The 22678-nt window shown below is 48.5% G+C and overlaps 1 protein-coding gene across 2 annotated transcripts; it reads left to right on the forward strand.

Annotated features, from left to right (window-relative positions):
• The first annotated feature begins 5893 nt into the window (after window positions 1-5893).
• Window positions 5894-21420, forward strand: DNAJA4 (DnaJ heat shock protein family (Hsp40) member A4). Of its 2 annotated transcripts, none has more exons than XM_070358511.1 (8): window positions 5894-6166; window positions 6538-6676; window positions 12497-12677; window positions 14617-14721; window positions 15630-15857; window positions 16790-17020; window positions 20350-20450; window positions 20682-21420. In XM_070358511.1, the coding sequence occupies exons 1-8, from the start codon at window positions 6087-6089 to the stop codon at window positions 20895-20897; spliced, it is 1281 nt and encodes a 426-aa protein (XP_070214612.1). In that variant the 5' UTR covers window positions 5894-6086; the 3' UTR covers window positions 20898-21420. The 2 variants fall into 2 exon arrangements, with proteins under 2 accessions (XP_070214612.1, XP_070214613.1); XM_070358512.1 differs by lacking the exon at window positions 5894-6166 and adding an exon at window positions 6264-6386.
• The last annotated feature ends 1258 nt before the right edge of the window (window positions 21421-22678 follow it).

A 22678-nucleotide genomic window follows, 5' to 3' on the forward strand; every position in this document is an offset into this window, starting at 1 on the left:
CTGACTAGTGCAAGGTGGGGCACGTCATCTTTTAAGTGTATGCCCTCATGACGGTGGACCATGATGAATGTTCAAGACCTTAAGGTTGATAGTTTCATCGATATATACATATATCAAACCTTATAAATGGTACACTTTACTACGCGCCAGTCATTGTATGTCAATTACACCTCAATAAAGCTGCTTTAAAAAACTGATAACTGTATGATGAAATTAAAATATTTGTAATTTCTACAGGAACTCTTGTGACCCCACTGCAATGTTCGAGTATGATGCATAAAATTTGTGATTCACTTCTGAATCTAAGCGCTGCTTTGCTCAGAAGAGCAAAGTGTCTCCAAATTAAAACTTGGAGCCACAATGACTTGAGATGTTTTGTCATCTGGCATACCTGAAAATAGAACACAAAGTATGCAGTGAGGCTGTTTATAACAACATAGCAATTTTGTTGAAGTAAAGGAAAACAATAAATATGATGGAATAAATATACAGCAGTTTCTTAAAGTACACCACTTAAAGCCCTGTGGGTGCTTTAACTCTGAAAATCCAACTCTGCCCACTGGTCCACACCCCACTCCATCTCTGTTCCAGAAACACTGATTATTTCAAACGGTCAAATTCTTACACACTTTGAAGCCTTCACCTGGGCCGTTGTCTATGCCTGGAACTCTTTACCACTGGCACTGCAGGGCAGTCTCCTTCTCAACCTCTAGGTCTCAACATGAACATCACACCACACACACACACACACACACACGTGCGCGTGCGCGACCTCCATGATCACTCAGTAAGAGAATACTCCTCCTTCATGGCTCTCATCACAACTCGGACATGGAGGTTTACCTCCCCGCCGGCCCGTGTGGGCTCTGAGTCTCTTCTTGGATTTTCTCGCACTCCTCCCCAGTGCTGGGAGGCAGAATGTACTGTCCTGAAACATGAAAGCATGGATACATCTCCTCTCCGGGCTCTGCGACCACACGAGATGGGGCGCCCTGGTGGGAACACTGGAAAGTATAAATACAGGGCAGGCTGACCACTCCCTCACTTTCTTAGTTCTTTCTCCCCCACGATGGGAGGCGGCCCTGACCTCGCAGTTGCTCTGTGTGCAGGCTGAGTTCCAGAGGAAGTGGGCTCTCGGAGACCATGCCCTCAAACACAAATGTCACAGGAGCTTGGGTTTTGTTTGTTAAAGCACGATGGTAGCAGATACCTATCTCAATATGAGTTCTTAGAAAAACTCTCTAGGAGCGCTGGCAAAACGGGCCCATGCTGAGGGTCACCCAGAGTGCTTGGGTTCAGGTGCTCAGGCCTGGCCAGTCTGTGAGCTCCTCCAGGGCAGACCCGGCCTGCGTCCAGCGCTGTACTGCTGGTGCCCAGCACAGAGCTAGACACACAGCGCGTGCACATCAACCATCTGTTTTGGTGCAACCAAAAAATTCCATCTTGAGAGCACTGGCTCTCTGCCAGGAACACATTAAGTACTTCATATATACTTGTCCCTATGACCCTTTACAATAAACCCATGAAGTCGGTGTTCTTACCCTCATTTTACAGAGGAGGGAACTGAAGTTCAGAGAGAGGTAATTTGCCCAAAGGCACACACCCAGTGAGAGGCCGAGCCTCTCCAAGCAAAGTCCCTAGGGATAGTCAAACAATGGCCTGGAGTGACAACTGCTAGTTTCAGTTCAGTTCAGTCGCTCAGTCGGGTCTGATTCTTTGCGACCCCATGAACCACAGCACACCAGGCCTCCCTGTCCATCACCAACTCCCGGAGTTCACTCAAACTCGTGTCCATCGAGTCGGTGAGGCCATCCAGCCATCTCATCCTCTGTTGTCACCTTCTCCTCCTGCCCCCAATCCCTCCCAGCATCAGGGTATTTTCCAATGAGTCAATTCTTCGCATGAGGTGGCCAAAGTACTGGAGTTTCAGCTTCAGCATCAGTCCTTCCAATGAACACCCAGGACTGATCTCCTTTAGGACGGACTGGTTGGATCTCCTTGCAGTCCAAGGGACTCTCAAGAGTCTTCTACAACACCACAGTTCAAAAGCATCAATTCTTCAGCACTCAGCTTTCTTCACAGTCCAACTCTCCCATCCATACATGACCACTGGAAAAACCATAGCCTTGACTAGACGAACCTTTGTTGGCAAAGTAATATCTCTGCTTTTCAATATACTATCTAGGTTGGTCATAACTTTCCTTCCAAGGAGTAAGCGTCTTTTAATTTCATGGCTGCAATCACCATCTGCAGTTATTTTGGAGCCCCCCAAAATAAAATCTGACACTGTTTAGGGGCCAACAAATTAACATCCTCCCATTGGAGAAACCCTGTGACCCCCTGCCCCTTTCCCCACGCCAAGCACCAGCTTCATGGTTCCTGGCCTGGGTGCCACCTGGGCAGTGGCCCTCTGCTCCTTTCATCACCCTGCTCTCATGGCTTCAGCTCTGTTCCACACTCAGGTTGCTCCTTTTGCTCTCTGATGGCTGTTCTTCCTCCTCCCACTTCCTAAAGGCAGGTATTCCTCACGGCTTCCCCTTGACACTATCTTCCTCCCTCTACACATTCTCTCTCTAGGCCAGCCTTTGTCAACTCCGTAAAGGGGACTCTCAATCTGCATGTCCAACTCAGACCTCTCCCAGCCCCTGGTGACGGCTACTGCTTATTCCTCCCAGAAGGCTGCTCCTGCTCCGAAACCTTCAGTGGCTCCCAAGGAGCTATCAGAAGAGGAACAAACTCACAAACTGCTCCCCGAGGCACTCAGGGCTCGACGGCACCTGTCTCCACTTCTCTCCCAAATCAGAAGCCTTCATCCGGGCCAGCACTGTGCTCTCTGCCTTTATTCTACTGTCCCTTCAGCACGAACCCCTCCCTCCCACCTCTGTGCCGGGCAGCTCTCAGTCCCTGGTCTAAGGCTCAGACCCTCCCCCAGAAGTCCTTCCAGACCCCTTCCCCATTCATGGGTGACTTTCCCACTTCAGCTGACTCCATGGAGAACCTGTTCCAGGCAGCTTTGGTGAGAGCTACTTCTCTGCCTGCTTTGACTCTCCTTCCACCCTGGGTCACAAGGGGACTCTGATACTGGAAGTCAGGGAAAATGCCCAATCTATGCCTTTTAGTTTTGCCTCTTCATCTAGAAGTCTCCTCAGCTGCAAAGTGACGGGGGTGGAATTGGATCGGCATTTCCCTCGTTTCCAAGTACCACAATTCTTGCTTTCTTCTTCTGCCACCTGCACTATCACATACTTCAGTTCAGTTCAGTTCAGTCACTTAGTCGTGTCCGGCTCTTCGAGACCCCATGAATCGCAGCACGCCAGGCCCCCCTGTCCATCACCAACTCCCGGAGTTCACCCAGACTCACGTCCATCGAGTCAGTGATGCCATCAATATTACTTACCTTACATATTTATCTACATGTTTAACCTAAATAAAAAAACAAATTAAAAGGAAACTTCACATTGCTTTCTGTGACTCAAAAACCAATGTCATTTTCAATAAAGGTTGCAATGAAGAAAAAGTGAACCCTGAAAACAAACAGAACCAATAGAGTAAGAAATGTCTATGCACAGCCTCAAATCCTCCCATGCATAATTCAAGGAAACAAATGTCCTAGAACTTCAAAGGCATGGTCAAAGGTAAACAAACCTGGATGCTAGCTGAAGTGGTAAAGAGAGACTTTAATCAATAGTAACTATTGCAATAAGGAAAAGAGATCAGCATGAACTGAACTCTGCTTTAATCTGCACAGAAATAGCTGGGTATTTTAAAGTGAAAATGAAGGAGAAGGGAGGGAGGCAAGGCAGGGGGGGGGGGTAGTGCTCAGCAGAGTCAGAGAAGTGAAAAATTACCAAAGGTCAAGTGTAAATTCAACTAGGCCAATAGCATCTGCTAGCTGATATTACTGAAGTTAGAATTCAATTGTCCCATGGAGATCGGAAGACAGAGGCCCTGTCCTCAGGGGCTGGCTGGAACAGACAATAAAAATCTTTGGCAGCCTTGAGTTTTCTCAGGCAAGCAGTCTGGGGCAGTGTTGGTGTCATCTTAGGGAGGCAGTTTTGAGCAGTTAGAACTATGTTAGTACTTGTTCAAGTCTTTACAGGTCAAGGTTGAGGCCAAAGTTGAGAAAAGGGCTCTGAGGAGCCTGGCTAGAGTTTCACAAAGGAAAGAATCTTTGTCAGCTTCTTCAGCTTAGATGGGTCTTCCCTGGTGGCTCAGTCGGTAAAGCGTCTGCCTTCAATGTGGGAGATTCAGGTTCAACCCCTGGATCAGGAAGATCCCCTGGAGAGAAGGAAATGGCAACCCACTCCAGTATTCCTGCTTGGAGAATTCCATAGACAGTGAAGCCTAGTGGGTTACAGTCCATGGGGTCACAAAGAGTCGGACATGACTGAATGACTAACACTTTTCAGCTTAGAAAAAAGCAAAAAGAACAAAATGCATCATGGTGTGATGAGACTATGTGCCAGGTGCTTCAGGAGGTGAGGCAGATACTGTTAATATTATCCCAATTAAAAGGCTGAGGAATCTAAGGCTCAGTTAAATCACCTGCCTAAGGGCAGGCAGCCTGATGTAGCAACTGGAACCTAGGTCTCACTGGTCCCAGAGTTCACAGTCCCATTCTATGCATCTAGGCTCTGACCACTCACAGAGGCCCTTCCTGCCACTGCCACTGGTTCAGACTACTGAATCCGGGTGAATGTGTGGTGCAGGGCAGTGGTTCTCGGCTCTGGCTGCACACTGGAATCACCTGGAGAACTTGAAAAGGACTGACACTTGGGTTCCACCAAGAGAAGTTTGGATGCGATTAGTCTGGGGTGCAGCCTGGACACAGGGATTTTTAGATGCGCCCAAGTGATCCCCATGAACAGCCAGGTTTGAGATCCACTGTCTTAGAAGCCTTCACAGTCATCATCGCATTTGATCCCTGCAAGAGCCCCGTGGGGGTGGCAGCAAGTGGCAACGACCATGTCCTGCTGACGAAGAAACAAGTTCAGAGAGGCTAAGCTTATCTAGTTAACATCCGGATATACAATCAAGCTTGTTGACTTCCAGCTCTGAGTTCTCTGCTCTCCAGTGGTCTAATTGAGAGGGAAAAAGCAATGTTTCCAAGAACAGAAATGAGCAGCTTAATTTCTCTTGGAAGTTAAAAGTCGTTTCTCACCCCCACTGACTACCTGGAGGAGGGTATGGTGCTCGCCTCAGCCACAGGACCCAAAACGAGGCCAAGGGATCCCAGGCAGGTGAGCAGCGGCCTCCCCTCCCTGATAGCGTTCCACCCGCAGAAGCCAAGGCCTGCAATTCTCTGATAGTGCTGCCTGCCACGCCCACGTCACTACAGCGAGTAGCCATCCTGGCTCCCAGGCACCCACTGGGAGCTGGGCACAGAGGAAAGAAGTCAGGGTCTTGTTACCGCAGGGAGGGTCCTGCTGCAGTCTCCAGAACCACTCTCCTACCCGACTCCCCATGCCCACTGCGCCCACCAGTCTGGATCAACCTCGATGGTTCCGAGGGGAGGGGTCTCTGTCCACCTTTGGGAGACATGGGGGACGTCACTGCTCCTACCTAACGGGCGTCATCTGGGGGACGTCACTGCTTACTCTTGGGAGACTTCAGGGGTTCCCAGTCGTGGGTAGTTGAGAGACCACCATCCACAGCTGGGGCCAGCAAAGCATCACTGTACGCATCTGGAAGGGCCTGGGCTCACTTCAGCCTTGAAGATGCCCCGGGGGGTGCCAGCATCTGCAGGGCCTTGGGAAATGCTGCCCCAGCACCGTAGAGAGCCCCCACCCACTCAAAACCCCTCAAAAATGCAACAATACGAGGCAGGCCTCAGGGCGCATCCCAGCCATGACCAAACAGAGGACGGCCACACCCCCAGGGAGAGGCCGGGTGGGGAACGCGGGGCGCAGCCCTCCCAGTCCAACCCCCTGGGGCAGGGTTCCCGCGAACGCTGCCCTTCAGGCCACCCGATCCTCGAGCCGGCCAGATCCACGGACCCGCGGAAGGGAAAGGGGACGGCCTCGGGTCGGCGGGACGGCCGTCGGAAGGCGCCCTCCACGCCGAAGCCGTCTTCCAAACACCCCAACATGGCCCGGGGCGGCAGTCAGCACTGGAGCTCCGGAGAGTCAGACGGGCGGCCGGAGGAGCAGACAACCGAGGATACCCGGTGAGCCGGAGGGGTGTCGCGCCGGGCCGGGGCGTCGGGAGTCCCGGCCGAGAACCTGCAGCTGCGCCCCAGCCCACCAGGTCCAGGCGCCGCCGGAACCTCCGCGAAGGTTCTGGGCCTTTGTGGCGTCACTGTCTCCTTGCGGAACCTTCCGCCGGCGCCGAATAAAACCCGCCGCGGAGGAGCCGGCGGCTCGAGTGCGACGGTGCCGGGCGCGGAGGTCGGCCCGGCGCGGGCGGACGGGAGGGCGGGGGCGGCGGCGGCGGCTGCGGCCGTGACCGTGACGCGCGGGCGGGCGGCGGGGGCGCGGGCCAGGGGCCCGGCGGGGGCGTCCGGGGCTCGCTGACCGTCCTGCCCGCCCCACCCCGCAGAGACAAGATGGTGAAGGAGACCCAGTACTATGACATCCTGGGGGTGAAGCCCAGCGCCTCCCCGGAGGAGATCAAGAAGGCCTATCGGAAGCTGGCGCTCAAGTACCACCCAGACAAGAACCCGGATGAGGGCGAGAAGGTGCTGGCCGGGCTCGGGGCGGCGCGGGCCGGGCTCGCGTGGGGCCCGCCGTCAATTATTCAGCCCGCAGCTCGGGGGCTGTGAATTATTGAAGGCGGCGGGGAACCCGAGCCACGCTTGTTGATGAGGCGGTCGCCAGGTGCCGCGCGCACACCGCCGCGGGGCCGGGCTGGGGCCTGGGGTGGCCCGAGGCCGAAGGGGGCGCGGCGCGGTCAGATGGAGGGCACTTCGCCGAGCCCCAGGCTCGCAGGGCGGAGTATCGGGACTGGTGACCCCTGGCGACTCCCCGCTCGGCCCATTCATTCCTCTGTTCGCTCCACAAGTGTTTAGGGGGCGCCTCCGAATGCCGGGGAGGGCCGGGACGGAAACGTGAGGGGCCTGTTCTCCTAGGGTTTGCGGACATTACTCTAGGAAAGGCTGCCAGCACGCAGGGAAACTGAGGCACATGCGATCAGAAGTTGTGTTCCTGCTGGGAACGACTGGATTTGAATTAGTCTTGTTCTGGTTTTCCCTGTTGATGCACAAGCCTTGGAGATGAATTTCTTTAATCTGAACTAGGACCTTGGACATCCCGGTGTCCCTCTGGAGAATGGCTGACTGAGTTTGACCTGTGTGCCTGTCTCCTGCTTGATCAAGGTTGTCAGACACTGAATAATCACCTTTTCTTTATTAAACAGGGACACGGAGATCTTTAACCTGACACATCATTTTATATGAACATTCCAGGTTTTCTGTGACTGATGACCCGCAGTTGACCCTAAGGACCAATAATAGGCTGAAAAATGCTCTGCACACATAAATGAAAGGCCTAAATGAAACTTTTTCATCCTGTTCATAGAAGAATCAACCTGCTTTTTATGCCCAAGGAGGCTCATTACCCACCAGAGTAGGTGATTAGAAGGATGAGGCATTTATCCTTGGGAAAGCTTATTGGCCTTCTCACTCCTCCTCTGACTTCTTGCTGTTGTCTTATAAAACCTGGGATGTCCTGGATGGTTGTTGGGAGGTGGGGTTTTGTAGTAGGTGATAGCGATGACACTTGGGCCACTTCTGAGGCCGTAGTTCACTCGTCTAGCACTTAGACTTGCCCGAAACAGCGCTAGTATCAAAATACCTGTCTGTGGGAGCGTTTGCAAGCTGGAGAAAGCTGCCTAAGAAGGTTGGCTGGGTGGCAACAGTGATGGAATGTTTATATTTAGCCACATGTGCCGAGTGTGGCTGTCACAAGTTTAAAATGCTTTCCTGTAAGACCATTTGTCTGTTACTTGTGTTCTTTCTCATCTATATTTAGGTGGCTTACTGTAGCTTTAAAAGTCACTGGCTTTTTATGTAGTGTTGGTGATTCATGGATTTGCTCCCTATATTCATTGTAGGCTGTTTGTGAGAACATCCTTTAAGGAGAGCACAGCCAGGCTTCTAATTTCACGTTTCAGGGGCAGCGTGTGGGACAGTCTCTGACCCCGGTTCAGGTCAGATCTCAGAGCGCTGTCCAAGCGTAAGTCATGGCTGTGCGCCTGCAGTTGGAGTGAGTCGGCTGCTGGTGTTCTGAAGCTTTTTTTAAAATTAGACTTGACCGGTAACACATTTCTGTAGGTGTTGCCTTGCATATATGTATACCTGTCTGAGCAGAGGTGGTTGATTTGTTTTAAACTAATATTTATAACCAGGTATTGAATTAGTGTCATGTAAATGAGGCTCTTGAAGGGTCTGGCAGGTCCCTTTCAGCTTGGGGGGGGGTGGGGGAGGGGTTCTGTGATGTTTCAGGAATACAGTACTTCTCTGTCCCCACCATCCATGAAGGGGATAAAGCCCTTTAATTTAGTTCTCAGCTAAAACTTCTTCCAGGGGACTGCCTCTGACCATAGTGTGAACCACTTGTCCTCAACCTTCTTTAATTATGCTGCCCATATTCCCCAGCAACGAAAGGGGTTGAGGAGACTGGGGACACAGTTTGTAGAAACTCTACTATGGGTTGCCTAAAGAGGACTCATGCGTTCGTTCACCAGACACCTCCTTTCTGGGCCTTCTGTGTACTGGACACAGCGTGTAGGCCTTTGCTTTTGTGTGCAAGTCTAAATAGTTCTTGTCTACTTTATCTGCCATAGGCAGAACCTTTTTTGTTTTTTTCCTGCTAAGTTAGTCACTATATTAACATCTCTTCCAAAATAGACTAAGCCAGTCCCTTCCTCCTTGCCCCGGGCCACTGAGGAGGCTGCTGGGTGTTGGTCTTTGTTTTGTGCCTTGTTGTCCTGTGTTGCTAAGCACTGGGTGCCTGTGTTTGATGTCAGGTGCCCTGTGTGGAGTCTCTACTTTTCTGCAGCTGGTTTTCTGAAAGAGACACAGGCAGTGTGTCGGTCAGGGAGTCCCTTTCGGGGGCCGTGACTGGGGTTAGAGTCGTCGCTGTTAACCCCAGCCAGCTTTAGAGATGAGTTTGCTCTTTTGGCCAATTTCATCATAACTTTTAGTTTGAATGACAGACATGCAAATTCAAAAATGTTAAGAGGGCAGCACTGTACAGGAAATGTCAGGATATTGAGGAAAACCCACCAAGTACACATGAGCCTAACTGCTGTCGCTGTGCTTCCTTCCAGCCTTTTTCCAGCGTGATTGTATACGGGCATCCGGGCACAGAGGTCTTTTTCCCTCACCAGTTAATATTTTACCATCAATGCTTTCCCAAGTTGCTGCATAGTCTCTAAAGCCATTTTTCCAGCTGCATAATAATCTTGTTAAAAGTCCTATGGCAGGGACTTCCCTGGTGGCCCAGTAGTTAAGAATCTGCCTTCCAATGCAGGGCATGAAGGTTGTTGGATCCTTGGTCAGGGGACTAAGAACCCACATGCCACAAGGCTGTGAATCCCACACGCTGCAACAGAGACCAAAGAAAAAAAAACCAAAACAGTCCTATGACAAATTATTACTGTCTGAAAGGTGAGCTGGACAGAGTACTAATCTCCTGCTGTGAGAACGGGGTCAGGCACGGCCCTGAATTAGACTGGAGTGCTGAGACCCCCAGGGTTGTGGGAGCCCCATGCCCACATGAGATCTGGCTTCTGGTTGAATGCCACAAGGAAAAGGGCATTCCTTTTCCTTTGTAGATTAGTCATCTGTTCTGTTAAGACCAAGTGTCTTTTCAAGTATCCATAATACTTGGTGAGCGTTTCTAGTGGACATGAAGTGTATTTACCTAGTGAGTATTTACCTAGTGACTATACTTACCTAGTATATTTAGCTAGTGACTATACTTACCTAGTATATTTAGCTAGTGACTATACTTACCTAGTATATTTAGCTAGTGAATATACTTCAGGAAGTATATTTACCTAGTGCAGACCCCAGGAACTCTGTCGGGGCAGCCTGGCCTGATTGCTTTCTGATCTTCCGTGCCTCGCACCTCATCCCTAAACCTTCTTTTTCTCCTGTGGAAGGGAGTAGTGGTGAGTGCTACCTCTTTCTTTATACAAATGGTGTGCAAGAATCAATATATCAAAAGACCTAACTACCTTGAGTATGACTCTGATGTCTCTGAGACAGTTTTTTAAATTACCCAGTTGTTAGCTATTACTTTTTAGCTATCATCTATTATTTATTATTACTTATTAGATCTCCATCCGGGATCTGCAGTACAGGAGAAAGCCTAGTGTCTCTGTGATTTCCATACTTGTATATTCAGAGCACTTTTTTTCCTGCATGCTTTCTGGAGCCAGCTGCATTATAGGATGTTTATATAGACATCTGTCTCACAGACTAAACCATACCTCTGAAGAACCAAGACTCTGTCTCATTTATTCATTTCTCAATTCCCAGAATCGAGCCATTCATGTAACAAGTATTTCCCAAGTGCCTTCTACATGCTCGGCAGCGTTTTAGGCTTGGGGATATGCTAGTGGACACAGCTGACCTAACTCCCTGTCCTCAGGGAACTGACATTGCAGTGGGGGACACAACCCCAACAGTAAGTGCTCAGGTGTTGGGGAACAGTGAGGAGGCCGGTAAAGCCCAAGCAGAATTTCAGGGAGCTGGAGGCAGTGGTGTCAAGTTGAGCTTGCAGATGGGAATAAGAATTAGGTTTTACTCCAAGTGAAATGGGCCCCTTGAAAGGCTCAAGGCAGAAGGTTGACATGATTAGCTGGCAAGTTCTGGCTGCTGTGTGCAGAAGACTGAAAGCCGGGGTGAGGGTGGAAGGTGGGAATCCACTGGGAAGTCACTGCTGTTATCCAGGCCAAGAGGGTGCCTGTGCCTGGGCAGGCATAGTGATGGTGAGAAGGGATGGATTTTGGATATTTTATAGTGATTTATATTAAAAACTTCTCTGTATCTACAGAGAAGACAAGAATGGTACAACAAACGTGTGTTTCTTTCACCCACTTTCACTGATTATAAATATGTTGCCACATTTGCTTTCCCCATCTCTATTACTATTTGCTAAAGCTTTGGAAAGTAAGTTGCACACATCATAACCTGTCAGCCCTAAATGTTTCTCCTGGGAAAACAATATCTTTTATATAACCATAGTTATGTAAACCATAGCCAGACTCCTCTATCCATGGGATTTTCTAGGCAAGAATACTGGAGTGGGTTGCCATTTACTCCTCCAGGGGATTTTCCCAACCCAGGGATCGAACCGGCATCTCCTGCATCAGCAGACGGATTCTTTACTACTAGCACCAACTAAGAAGCCCCACATAACCATAGTACCGTTATCAAATTAACATTGAGAAATTATCCAATTAACATTGAGAAAAAATTCCTGTTTTTCCAGTTGTTCCAATGTCCTTTGTAGCCATTTTTTTCTCCAGTGTAAGATTCAACACAGGATCCAATTCAGGGTCACACGTTACATTTCGTTTTCCTGTCTTTTAGTTTTGCAATGTGTGCGTGCATGCATGCTAAGTCACTCCAGTCATGTCTGATTCTTAGCGACCCCATGGATTGTAGCCTGCCAGGCTCCTCTGTCCATGGGATTCTCCAGGCAAGAATACTGGAGTGGATTGCCATGCCCTCCTCCAGGGGATCTTCCCAACCCAGGGATTGAAACCGGGTCTCTTAAATCTCCTGCATTAGCAGGCAAGTTCCTTACCCCTAGTGCCACCTGGAGTTTTGCTACTTCAGTTTGGGTTCTCTGATTCTTTTCTTACAATTGGATTACAAGGTACAGTTTTGACAGACTTGGGTGTTTTGTCTGTCTTAGGGCACTGGAAATAGACTTTTGAAGGTAGCATCAGAAGGATTTGTTGACAGATGAGATGTGAGGGAGAGGAAATGAGGTTTTGGCATTGCCAATAAGTGAGATATGGGGGAGACTGCAAGGGGGGAGACTGCAAGAGGGGAGGGACTTTGAGGGGCGATCAGGACAGTTTTATGCACGCTGTCTGCAGCCCAAATGCGGAGTGTTGCTCACAAAATGTTTGTAGTCAAATTTCATGCTAGTGAACTAGGAAAGCAGCCCTCCTGAGCTGGAAAGCCAGCAGTATGCTGGGAGCTCTGGGCCTTTTCTGGTTGTAGGTTAAGCCCTGGCCTGGTCTCATGGCATCTTAATTCTGCTCCACTTCTTCCTGTCTGGTGCAGCCCAAGGAGGCAGAAAGGACCTCTGCAGAGAGGCAGTGGTCCTGCCTCTCATCCTGTAGTAATGCTTGCCCTATGTATCCCACACTACAAGGGGATTGAATGGAAAAGTCAGGTTCCAAATAACCTATAGACCCACCAGTTTGGGGGGTTGGATGCAGAATCCCTTTGTTATTGCATTTGTATGGTGAGTTTGCTTCGTAAACAACTCAAACCTTCTCTCTCTCTCTTTAATCTTTTTTTTTTCTTTTAAAGTTTAAGCTCATATCCCAGGCATATGAAGTGCTTTCAGATCCAAAGAAAAGGGACATTTATGACCAGGGTGGCGAACAGGCCATTAAGGAAGGAGGCTCAGGCAGCCCCAGCTTCTCTTCCCCCATGGACATCTTTGACATGTTCTTTGGTGGCGGAGGACGGATGGCTCGAGAGAGAAGAGGTAAATAAAGACATTAAGCAAGTTTTTGTTTCCAAATTGTATGTGTTACTGGAATCAGGAGGGATCTTGCCTTAAAAGGGTGTAGTTATCGTGTTTGGGAAATCATTAACTTTAAGTAGTTCATCACTTGCCTAGTATCCAGAGGCTCTTAGTACAGCTAGTAGTTAATTGCCTGATGCTCTCCAAACCCCACATATAAAGGAGCAGATGGTGAATTCCCTGGTGCTAAGGATTCTGCCCTTTTACTTTCGGGGCCTGGGTTCAATTCCTAGTTGGGGAACTAAGGTCCCCCAAGTGGTGTGCTCCACCCCCCGACCCACCCCCACAAAGGAGCAAATGGTGGTGAGAAGGAAGGAGGAAGGTCAAGATTACCTTGCCCTCCTTTTCTCTTCTGTTGGGGTCAGACTCCCAGTGTCCTAAGAGCCGTGATGGCCGCTCCTGTGGTTAGTGCTGATGACTCTGCCGAGCGCGCGCCTCCTCCCTGAGTCTCCTGACCCGGTGGGGCCGGCGGGCTCTGTTTCTGGCTGGTGTTCTGTCATTCAGGGTGCAGCGTCATTTCCTCAGCCTCCTCAGGAGATTCTCTGGTAACAAAATTCACCCCTTGATGTTTGAACATCTTTGTAAAAGAAACTACCTTGCCCATCTCTTCAGAATGCATTAGGACTAGCAGCTTCATCCCCAGAGGTGAATGAGGAACTTAGCTCTTGGTGGAATGGTCCCAGGGCTCTGTTTTTTAATTCTGGGGTTTGTTCTTCCTAATTTTTCTATCTCTTACCTCATGACAGGCTCTAGCTGTCACCTCTGACTATTACCAGTGGTCTCTTATAGCCTCCTTCCCCTGTCCAGCTTACAGTTGGTACTCTGCTTTAGATCTCAAAACCAGATAGATAGCCAAGCTTATTTCAATCCTGAATGAAATCAAAATAAACAATCTCTGCATTGAGGTTTAAGAAGGGTTGTTTGGTGTCAACAAGAGGCCCCTGGATGAGTAAGGCTATACCAATTCTCACATTATAATTGACTTTGGGCTTTGAAAACCTTGGCTGTCAATTCTGTGAATATAGTGTGCTAAAAATCATGAAGTGTTTATTAGGCAAAAATCTTTACCCTGTTGTCTGGGTGCATTGCCTGCTCATATAATTGACAGTGTGGATGTGATTAAAACCTTTGGGTACCCTCTTGCCCAGCTCTCTCACTGTCTTGAGATGAACAACTTCACACCCTTAATTAGTCATCTCTCAAGGTTGACAGCCAATAGCCAAGGACAGCATCTCAGTCCTTGATGTGAGGACTCATCTCAGTCCGTCTCTCAGACCTCGAGAGCCCTGTGGGCGGCAGAGGGGACCTGATGCTGTGGATCCTGAGAGGCTGGGATGGCACCAGAGCAGACAGATGCCCTCCCTGAAGATGAAAGGCCACTGTCCTGCGTGAGCAGACAAGATTTCCACAGACGAAAGAGTTTGCAGTCAGTCACAAGTCACAGAAGGGCTCAAAAAGTAAAGGGCATTATGTTCAAGAAAGCGTTTCAGTAGAAGGTCCAGAGTCTGACTTCGTGTGTCATCTGTAAGGAAAGGTCTCTCTTCCTGGGAACCTGCTTCACCAGTCTCACTGGTTAACATGATGGGCTTCCTCATTGATCTCTCATTCTCAGATTTGTTTTTAGAAAATAAAGATGGAAAGTCTTTGTTGACATCTATAAATGACTGAATAATTAACTCATAGCTGGAAAAGATATTAGTTCTCATATTGGCAGAGGGCCAGAAGGATGGGCCAGGTGTAACCGAAGCTTTCCCTCCCCCAGGGAAGGGGATGAATGAATGACAACAGGCACAGTCTGAGTCTCTGGAGATTTCATACAACTAAAGGTCATATAGGTGGTGTTTAATACAGTGGTACATCTGATACAGTATTGCTAATTGGTTTCTTTCTCCTCCGTAAGGCAAGAATGTGGTACATCAGTTGTCTGTAACTCTTGAAGATTTATATAATGGAGTCACAAAGAAATTGGCTCTCCAGAAAAATGTAATTTGTGAGAAATGTGAAGGTAAGGATTCATTTCTGAATGAGTCTCATAGTTCTGGTTCCTCAGATCTGGAAACAATTCTTATTGTTTTACAATTCAGAGGAAAAACAATTGATCTTTTCAGATATGAAGGTCAGAAATTACAAACAGGTGGCCTGAGGGCCAAACCCATTTTATGTGGCCCTGTACATCTTTTCTTTGGCTTGCACATTTATTTAATGTGTTGTCAATTATTTTAAAAATATACAAATGAAGATAGTTCACCCAGCCCTAGGGGTCAGCACACTTTTGCTGTAAAGGGCCAGATGGTAGATATTTTGGGCTCTGTGAGCCATACCGTGTCTGTCGTAACTATCGAACTCTTAGTGCAGAAGCAGCCATAGACAGGAAATAAACAGATAAATAAACAGATGATGCACCTGTCTTCTAATAAAGATTTATTTACAAAATCATGTAGCTGGCCATAGTTTACTGTCCTTGACTTAAACATAAATGTAATTAGCATGGGTTTTTTAAATCTTAATTTTTCAAGAAAAGTCAGATCCAGTGACTTCGTCACACGCTGTCCCACAGAGAAGTGGCTGGGCTGGGTAGCCGCTCCTATGGGCAGGGATGTGTTCTCCAGCCTCCACGGTCACGTGTAGGCATGGGTGTTTTTCCACCCTGGGGTGGAAGAAAATAGTTGGTGACGTTAAAGTGATGAATTTGCCTTGGCACAGCCAAAACCACAAATATTTGCAATCACATGTTAATATCTGGATATTGTCTGCTTGGCTAGAATCATCCAGACTCTCCCACATGGCTTTTTATGATTGTGAATAGAATTCAAACCACAGTGTCCAGTTTCATGGCTCATCACCCTTCTGTGGTGGCGTCCAGCAGAGCCTCTTTTAAGGGAAGAGTACAGCCTCGTTCCTGTCTCCCTGCAGGCGTTGGTGGGAAGAAGGGGTCTGTGGAGAAGTGCCCGGTGTGCAAGGGGCGAGGGATGCAGATTCACATCCAGCAGATTGGGCCGGGCATGGTGCAGCAGATCCAGACCGTGTGCATCGAGTGCAAGGGCCAGGGCGAGCGCATCAACCCCAAGGACCGCTGCGAAAGCTGCAACGGTGCCAAGGTCATCCGAGAGAAGAAGATTATCGAGGTACACGTGGAGAAAGGTGAGGCAGCGCAGCACGAGCACCCCAGGCTGGCAGAAGTGCCCCTCAGGTGCTGAGTATGGAGCACGCAGGTTAGGTATCAGGGAGAGGAGCCACAGCACAGCTGGAGTTTAGATACCCTTAGTGTGGGCCATCAATTCTTCCAATCCAAAGCAATTTCTTTTTAAGGTTTTCCAATGCTCCAGAAGTCACTTGACCTTGATTTTGGTTAATTGCCCTTGCTTGCAATTCTCAAGCCATCCTTTAGAGTCATTTGGAGTGCTCTTGCTAGTGGCTTTTATCGTGCATTGGCTGTGAGAGCTCATGTACGTCTTCACAGCTGTGAGTCCCTTTCCTCCACACATTTCCCCTCTGTTGCAGCAGATTCTCCCAAATCCAGCACCTTCCCCCTGCTATTCATTTTGCCTAGGGACATCATTTTAAGGGCTTTTCCCCTCTTAGCTATTCCCCTGATTATTTTGTATCTTTCTAATCCAGAGAATATATTTAGGGTGAGAGATGAGACCAAAGTACACAGTTCAGTACCCAAACCAACACACAGGCTGAGGGACTTGGCTCTGGGCCTGGGTGCACAGAGACTTGTTAGAGCACTGCTTGTGCATCAGCAAGCGGACGTGTGTTCACAGCGCGCTGTCAGCTGTGGTGTCGGGGCCTGGCAGACAGTGCACGGTTGCACGGTGCTCGAGGTGGCAGCCTCGTTTCCCATTCTCCCTGCTTTACGTTTGGCTGAGGACCCGGGATATGTGGAGTGGAGTGGGCCTCTTTGTCAGTGGTATTCCTAGCCACCACTCCCAGCCCCAGGCCTGCACAAAGTTGGGAGGTTTGATGAGTAAAGAACCCCCCAAAGGGCTCTGTGAGCCTTCTTCAAAAGCTTTGTTGAAAGTATGGTTTTTAAAAGAAATGGCTAATCAGAAAGGGATGATGTTTCATAGGTATGAAGGATGGGCAAAAGATACTATTTCATGGAGAAGGAGATCAGGAGCCCGAGCTGGAGCCTGGTGATGTCATAATTGTGCTTGATCAGAAGGATCATAGTGTCTTTCAGAGACGAGGCCATGACTTGATCATGAAAATGAAAATTCAGCTTTCTGAAGCCCTTTGTGGCTTCAAGAAGACGATAAAAACACTGGATGATCGAGTCCTTGTTATTACATCTAAATCAGGTAATGTTTCAAATGTGTGTTTCGTTGTAGTTCTGTGTGTTTGGCCTGGTGATCCTGGCAACTTAACCTTGGTTTCACATTCAAGTTAGTGTGACTTGATTTTTTGTAAATTTAAAGTCATCAGTAGAGACTCAAGAATTTTGTCAATTTCTTTTATAGTCTGCTTGAAAAAAAATTCAGAGTTGGAATCTATGGGGATCTAAAATTTTACCTGGAACCTGCCAATCTGACTTAAAATTTAAAAAAAATTAACTTTTGTGTAATAAAACACAGCTGATAATAGGTGGTTTTTTTCCCTATCACGTGGTGATCTGTGCTGATTCATCCACATTCCTCTAGCCTCTGTGTTGCGATTACATATGAGACGTTTTAAAATAGAATATTCCTGAAAAAAGGGCATCGCCTGCCAGCTTACCCTTGGTGGCATCTAGAGAACTGCTTATCTGCACACGTGCACAGGAGCTGGAGGGAGCTGCCTCTGAACCAGAAGGATTCTCACGGGCCTGAGAGTTCAGCCTGCCAGCACGTGTCTAGATGCCAGGCTCCCAGTTCCCAGGAGGGCTAGTGCTCACTGCAGCTAGGGCCTCAGAGCACCTGCCTGGAAGGGGCCGTGGGGAGAGGGGAGAGAGACCAGGCTGGGACGCTCGACTTGTAGCTGCCTGTGAACAGCACTTCAGGTCAGTTGTCCATGTCAAAGAGTGTCCACATGGGTGCAGTGGTGGCTGAGCCACCCAGATGTTCTTGACCCCATCACTGGCCATGAGCAGTGCTGTTCTGGTCCCCTCGCTGGGCACAGGGTTACTGGGGAGTCTGACTTTTCATGTGGGCATCTGAGATTTAAAGCTAGATGGGATGGGTTCAGGGCTGGGCTTGGAGGTAACCAGCGAGTGAGCCTATCCAGCAGCAGTGGAAATAATCAAGACCCTGCAGTCCAGTGGGGTGAGCCACCTGGTCTCCCCGACCACCTTCCGGGCCTTTCTTCCTCTGTATCCATTTCTCTCTTCCCTTTTCTGGCCTGTTCTCTTTCTCTGCCACTTTCCTCTTCGGCTTTTTCTGTTTCTTCCTTTTCTGGGTATAGATGAAATGGAATTATATACCCCAGTCTTAATCAGAGGTTTTCTTTTGTCTTTTACATTTGGAAACAATTTCAAATTTAACAAAAAGTTGTGAAAATAAAAGTAGCACGAGGACCACCGATACATGGTTTGCCTGTTGTTAAAATCTTAGCATTTGGTTTTTTGTTCTGTTTGCATACAGATCTACTTAAGGATTGAGGAAAAGCACCGCACTGTAATACAAATATCCATGAAAAACTTAAATACAGCATCTTCCTTTAGATTCCATTTGTAAGCCTCCCAAGGTACCCAGTTCCTCCCCTCACTTGTGTAGGAAAGTTTGAGGATTGTAGTTTGCACAAAGCCCTAGGTTGTGAGTGGGTGTGTGCCCAAGACCCCTGGTATCATGTCCAGTGTCCCCTAACATTACCTCACCCCTTATTCCAGCCCTTCTGGAAATAGGAGCTGGGTGGCATCTTTGGGATGCTGTGTGACTTCTTTGGGAAAGCTCATCCTTGGCCGAGCTCCCTGGAGCTGGGGCCCGTGCCATGGGATGGGAGCCCAGGGCTCCTTGCTGTCTCCCAACTAATCCCAGCCACAAGGACAGGAGAGAGGAGGCGAGCCGCAGAGGGAGAAAGTGGTGAACCCTGAGAAACCCATTTCTTTGCTTAGTTACAAGGAGGGCAGGGTGTCCGGGAAACCTCCTGCTGGAGATTTCGCTTGTTTTTTCGTTTTGCCCATTTATCTTTTTTTTTTTTTTTTTTGAGTCCTCTCCTTTTCTCTTCAGCTCTTCTTCTGTTGTTTTGGCTTATTTCTCTTTCCTTCGTTTCCTCTTCCTTCTTTTCCTATTGTACTGCCTTCCTCGTTAGAGCCCCTTAGGCTTTCTTGAAAATGGCTGAGAATGAGGAGATTAGAGAAAAGAGTGCCTTAAGAGCTTCAGCAGGTTGTGATCCCCCTGACTGAAGGCGGAGCTGTACCTCCCAGAAGAGTCAAAAGTCATCCTCTTTTCCCTGTCTTACATGTGGTTGTCCATACTTGGTCCCAGGGTTTCCTTGCCCTCAGAGAGTTAAAGCAGAAGCCTGAGGAGCTGTGCTGAGAGCAATAAGAAGTGACACCTGATAGGAACAGAGAGACAGAAAGCTATTTAAAAACAAAATGAAAACCATGACAAGCCCAGTAGCATGGGGCTGTTTGGCTAAGGCTGCCATCAGCAGCTCTAAGGGCCCTGTGTGAGCCACACAGCCCTGTGCTGAATGACCCTCAAGAAGAGAGTCCTCCACATGCTTTATTTTGAAAAATTCCCATGAGATACTTCAATAGATCTCCTCTGGAGAGCATTCATCCAGGAGAGTGGGATGCTGAATAAATAAGTGTTTGCCCCCACCCCCCGTTCATATTTTTCCTGGGTATTTATTTCTTTACCCATTTTCATTACTGAGCTGAAAGGCATACTTAAAAAAAAAAAAGAAACCCTTTTATCTCTCTTCATATTTGGAAGGAAAAAATATTTTAAAATTTGGGATGAACCAAGTGCTCTGGTGGAGAAGGAAATGGCACCCCACTCTAGTACTCTTGCCTGGAGAATCCCAGGGACAGGGGAGCCTGGTGGGCTGCCGTCTATGGGGTTACACAGAGTCAGACATGACTGAAGCGACTTAGCAGCAGCAGCAAGTGCTCTGTGGGTGCTGAACTCCCATGATACCTTCTGAAAAAGTGTAGAAACGTCAGACGCAGCAAGTGCAAGCCGGGCCAGCTCCATCCCACGGGTGTGTGAGGAGACCTCTGTGCCTTTTGAGCTCCCTGCCAAGGAGGCTAGCTCTCCTGCTGGGCTCCTTCGAGGCCGATTCTTGCTCCAAGCTCTGCTCGAGTCTGTGAGGAGGAGAATCTCCTCCCACTCATGGGAAAGTCATTTTGTAATATCTGAAGAGGCAGGCTAACATAATAGCCCTGTTTTCCCAAACTGAGTGTTGATTCCTAGTTCACGTTTTTAAACCTGCTTTATGATGGAGGCTCCAGCCCCTTCTCCTTGGATACACTGCAGGATCCCAGGACATGGATCAGAGAGTGTTCCACTCCCACCCTCCTCTCATCCCCTTTGCCCAGCCAGTTCCTCTGACAGGGACCATTTTGGCTGGGACCAGCTTTCTAGTCAGATGCTCCATGACCCCTGCCTTAGCCTGCTGCTGTGAGGGTGCTCGGGCCTGCCCCAGGCTCCAGGCCGTTGTCCGTCTTCCTATTTCATAAGTAAACCTTTTGTGTGTGTGTGTGTGACAGGTGAGGTGATAAAGCACGGGGACCTGAAATGTGTACGTAATGAAGGAATGCCGATCTACAAATCACCTCTGGAGAAAGGGATTCTGATCATACAGTTTTTAGTAAGTACGTGTGTGTGTGTGTGTGTGTGTGTGTGTCAGTTTTTAGTAAGTACGTGTGTGTGTGTGTGTCAGTTTTTAGTAAGTACGTGTGTGTGTGTGTGTGTGTGTGTGTGTGTGTGTGTGTGTGTGTGTGTGTGTGTGTGTGTGTGTGTGTTATTCCCATGGGACATAAAATTAAATGCCTTAATTGGGAAGGGAAGAAACAACTTTTTCCCACCTCACTCTTTACAGGTTATTTTTCCTGAAAAACACTGGCTTCCCCAAGACAAGCTTTCCCAGCTGGAAGCTCTGCTCCCACCTCGACAGAAAGTCAGGATTACAGAGGACATGGATCAGGTGGAGCTGAAGGAGTTTAATCCCAACGAGCAGAACTGGCGCCAGCACAGGGAAGCCTATGAAGAGGACGATGACGGGCCGCGGGCTGGAGTGCAGTGCCAGACGGCATGACGCGGCCCCGTACAGCGTGGCCTGGCGGGACTAGCACATCATGAATGTAAAGTTGGCACAATGAAAAACGGCATCGCTTTAACGGCCTCGTGTTTGGGGAGTCCTGTGTATGTGTTCAGCATTCTCAACTGCTGAGTGTCTTTTGGTTTTTCTTTTGTTTTTCTTTTGGTTGTAACTTAAGTTATAGCTTAATTTATATTTAAATGTTTTAAGTGTAAATCACTAGTCTGCATATGGAATCTGTTTATTTACATTTTCAGGATGTTTTTGAGATGCCAGTGAACGCACTGACACTTTGTGCTTCTAGTGGCTTTGCCATAATTCAGTTCCACCAATAAAGCACAGCCCAGACAGGAGCACTCAGCCCCCGAGCAAACCTCCAGGCGCGAAGTGGGTGACCTGGCCCATGTCCAGCTCTGCAGTTTCTTCCCCTCCGCACCTGCCTCCCAAGGCAAAGTTACGGAGGGCATGATCTCAGGGCTGCTAATGTTACATTTCCGAATCTAGATTCTAGATGGTTCTCCTCAAGAATAAAAGCACATCTGTGGGCTGGATTTGGCTGCAGTGCCTGGCTCACACTGAGTGGGCTGCAGGGCCAACTTGGTTCCTACTGTCTTATGCCCTTGAGTGTTTGGAGTGGGGTGGGTCTGATCATCTCTTTTGGAAGCTTCCTGAGCCTTCCAGGCCTTGTGGTGAGGACAAACGAGTGTTTTAAATGAAACACTGATGATACTTTTGCCTGCGACCCCTGCACCTTGCCTTTTGTTTTCTGTTGACAGCGTTTGCAGTGCTGTTCCACCAAAGTGCTTACTTGTAAAGAAAATGAAACCATCCACATCCCCAGCAGCCTTAGTGCAGCAACAGAAGCCGTGGGAGATGCTGGTGACTCAGCCCCGTGGCACAGCCAGTCTCCCTGCCTGCCCAGTTATCCTGGATGACTTGAGGTTCTGGAAAGGCAGGGGACATCTCAGTGTTTTCCCTCATTCTCCCAGATTCAGCTCCCTTCCAAAGGATGGATGGTTCATCTCCTTGCACAGCCATATCACAAAGGGCTTCCTGCTCAAGGGATAAAGTTTCAGCGAAAACTTAAAAGTTCTACTCTGGACCGCAGTCTGTATGGGCTACCACTGTAAATGATAACTTGTTCAGAAAGATATTAGTTACTTGTTTACTCCTGGCAGGTAGACTACAATATAAATTTAGATTCCTCAACCTTCAGCTATTACTGCTCCTTTCCTTCGCATAACAGTCACAAAGAAAAACTGCTGCCTTCTCAGCTGCTGGGTTAAAGCAGAGGCCACTTTTCAGATCCACCCTTACTTGGTCATATAGTACCTGCAAGTCTGACTCAGACCAGGGACCTCGCCAGGAGGGCCAAAGGGCAGATCAGACCCATGGCAGGTAGGTTCAGCGGATGGACCCCACTCTAGCAGAACACAGCAGTGGTGGGTGGGCATAATTTACTCAAGAAAGGTACAGAAGGAGCCTGCCTGTCCCACTGACCATTAGTCAGGAAAGAAAATCTACTCTTCCAGCTAAGCCTGTATGAAAATCAGGGTACAAATGGACCACAACTCCAGGGTGTTCTGTTTCTGTGCTGTGACTTCCTGAAGAATTATTGCCAGAAAACTCCTGTAGTTGATGATAAGGCAAAATTGCATTCAGCTCCTTGTCATGTAAATGGGATCTGGAGGGTGTTGCTTAAAATTTATTCCACCTGTACATTTGTCACTTTAAAATTAAAATTGAGCTGGTATGAGACAGATGGTTTTGTTTTTATT

The sequence above is a fragment of the Bos mutus genome, chromosome 21, assembly GCF_027580195.1.
Source record: "Bos mutus isolate GX-2022 chromosome 21, NWIPB_WYAK_1.1, whole genome shotgun sequence".
NCBI classification, from domain to species: domain Eukaryota; kingdom Metazoa; phylum Chordata; class Mammalia; order Artiodactyla; family Bovidae; genus Bos; species Bos mutus.

Coding starts and splice junctions, on each gene's coding strand:
- DNAJA4 (XM_070358511.1), top strand. CDS start 6,087: ATGGCCCGGGGCGGCAGTCAGCACTGGAGCTCCGGAGAGTCAGACGGG. Junction 6,677..12,496: donor ACCCGGATGAGGGCGAGAAG/GTGCTGGCCGGG, acceptor TTTCTTTTAAAG/TTTAAGCTCATATCCCAGGC. Junction 14,722..15,629: donor AATTTGTGAGAAATGTGAAG/GTAAGGATTCAT, acceptor GTCTCCCTGCAG/GCGTTGGTGGGAAGAAGGGG.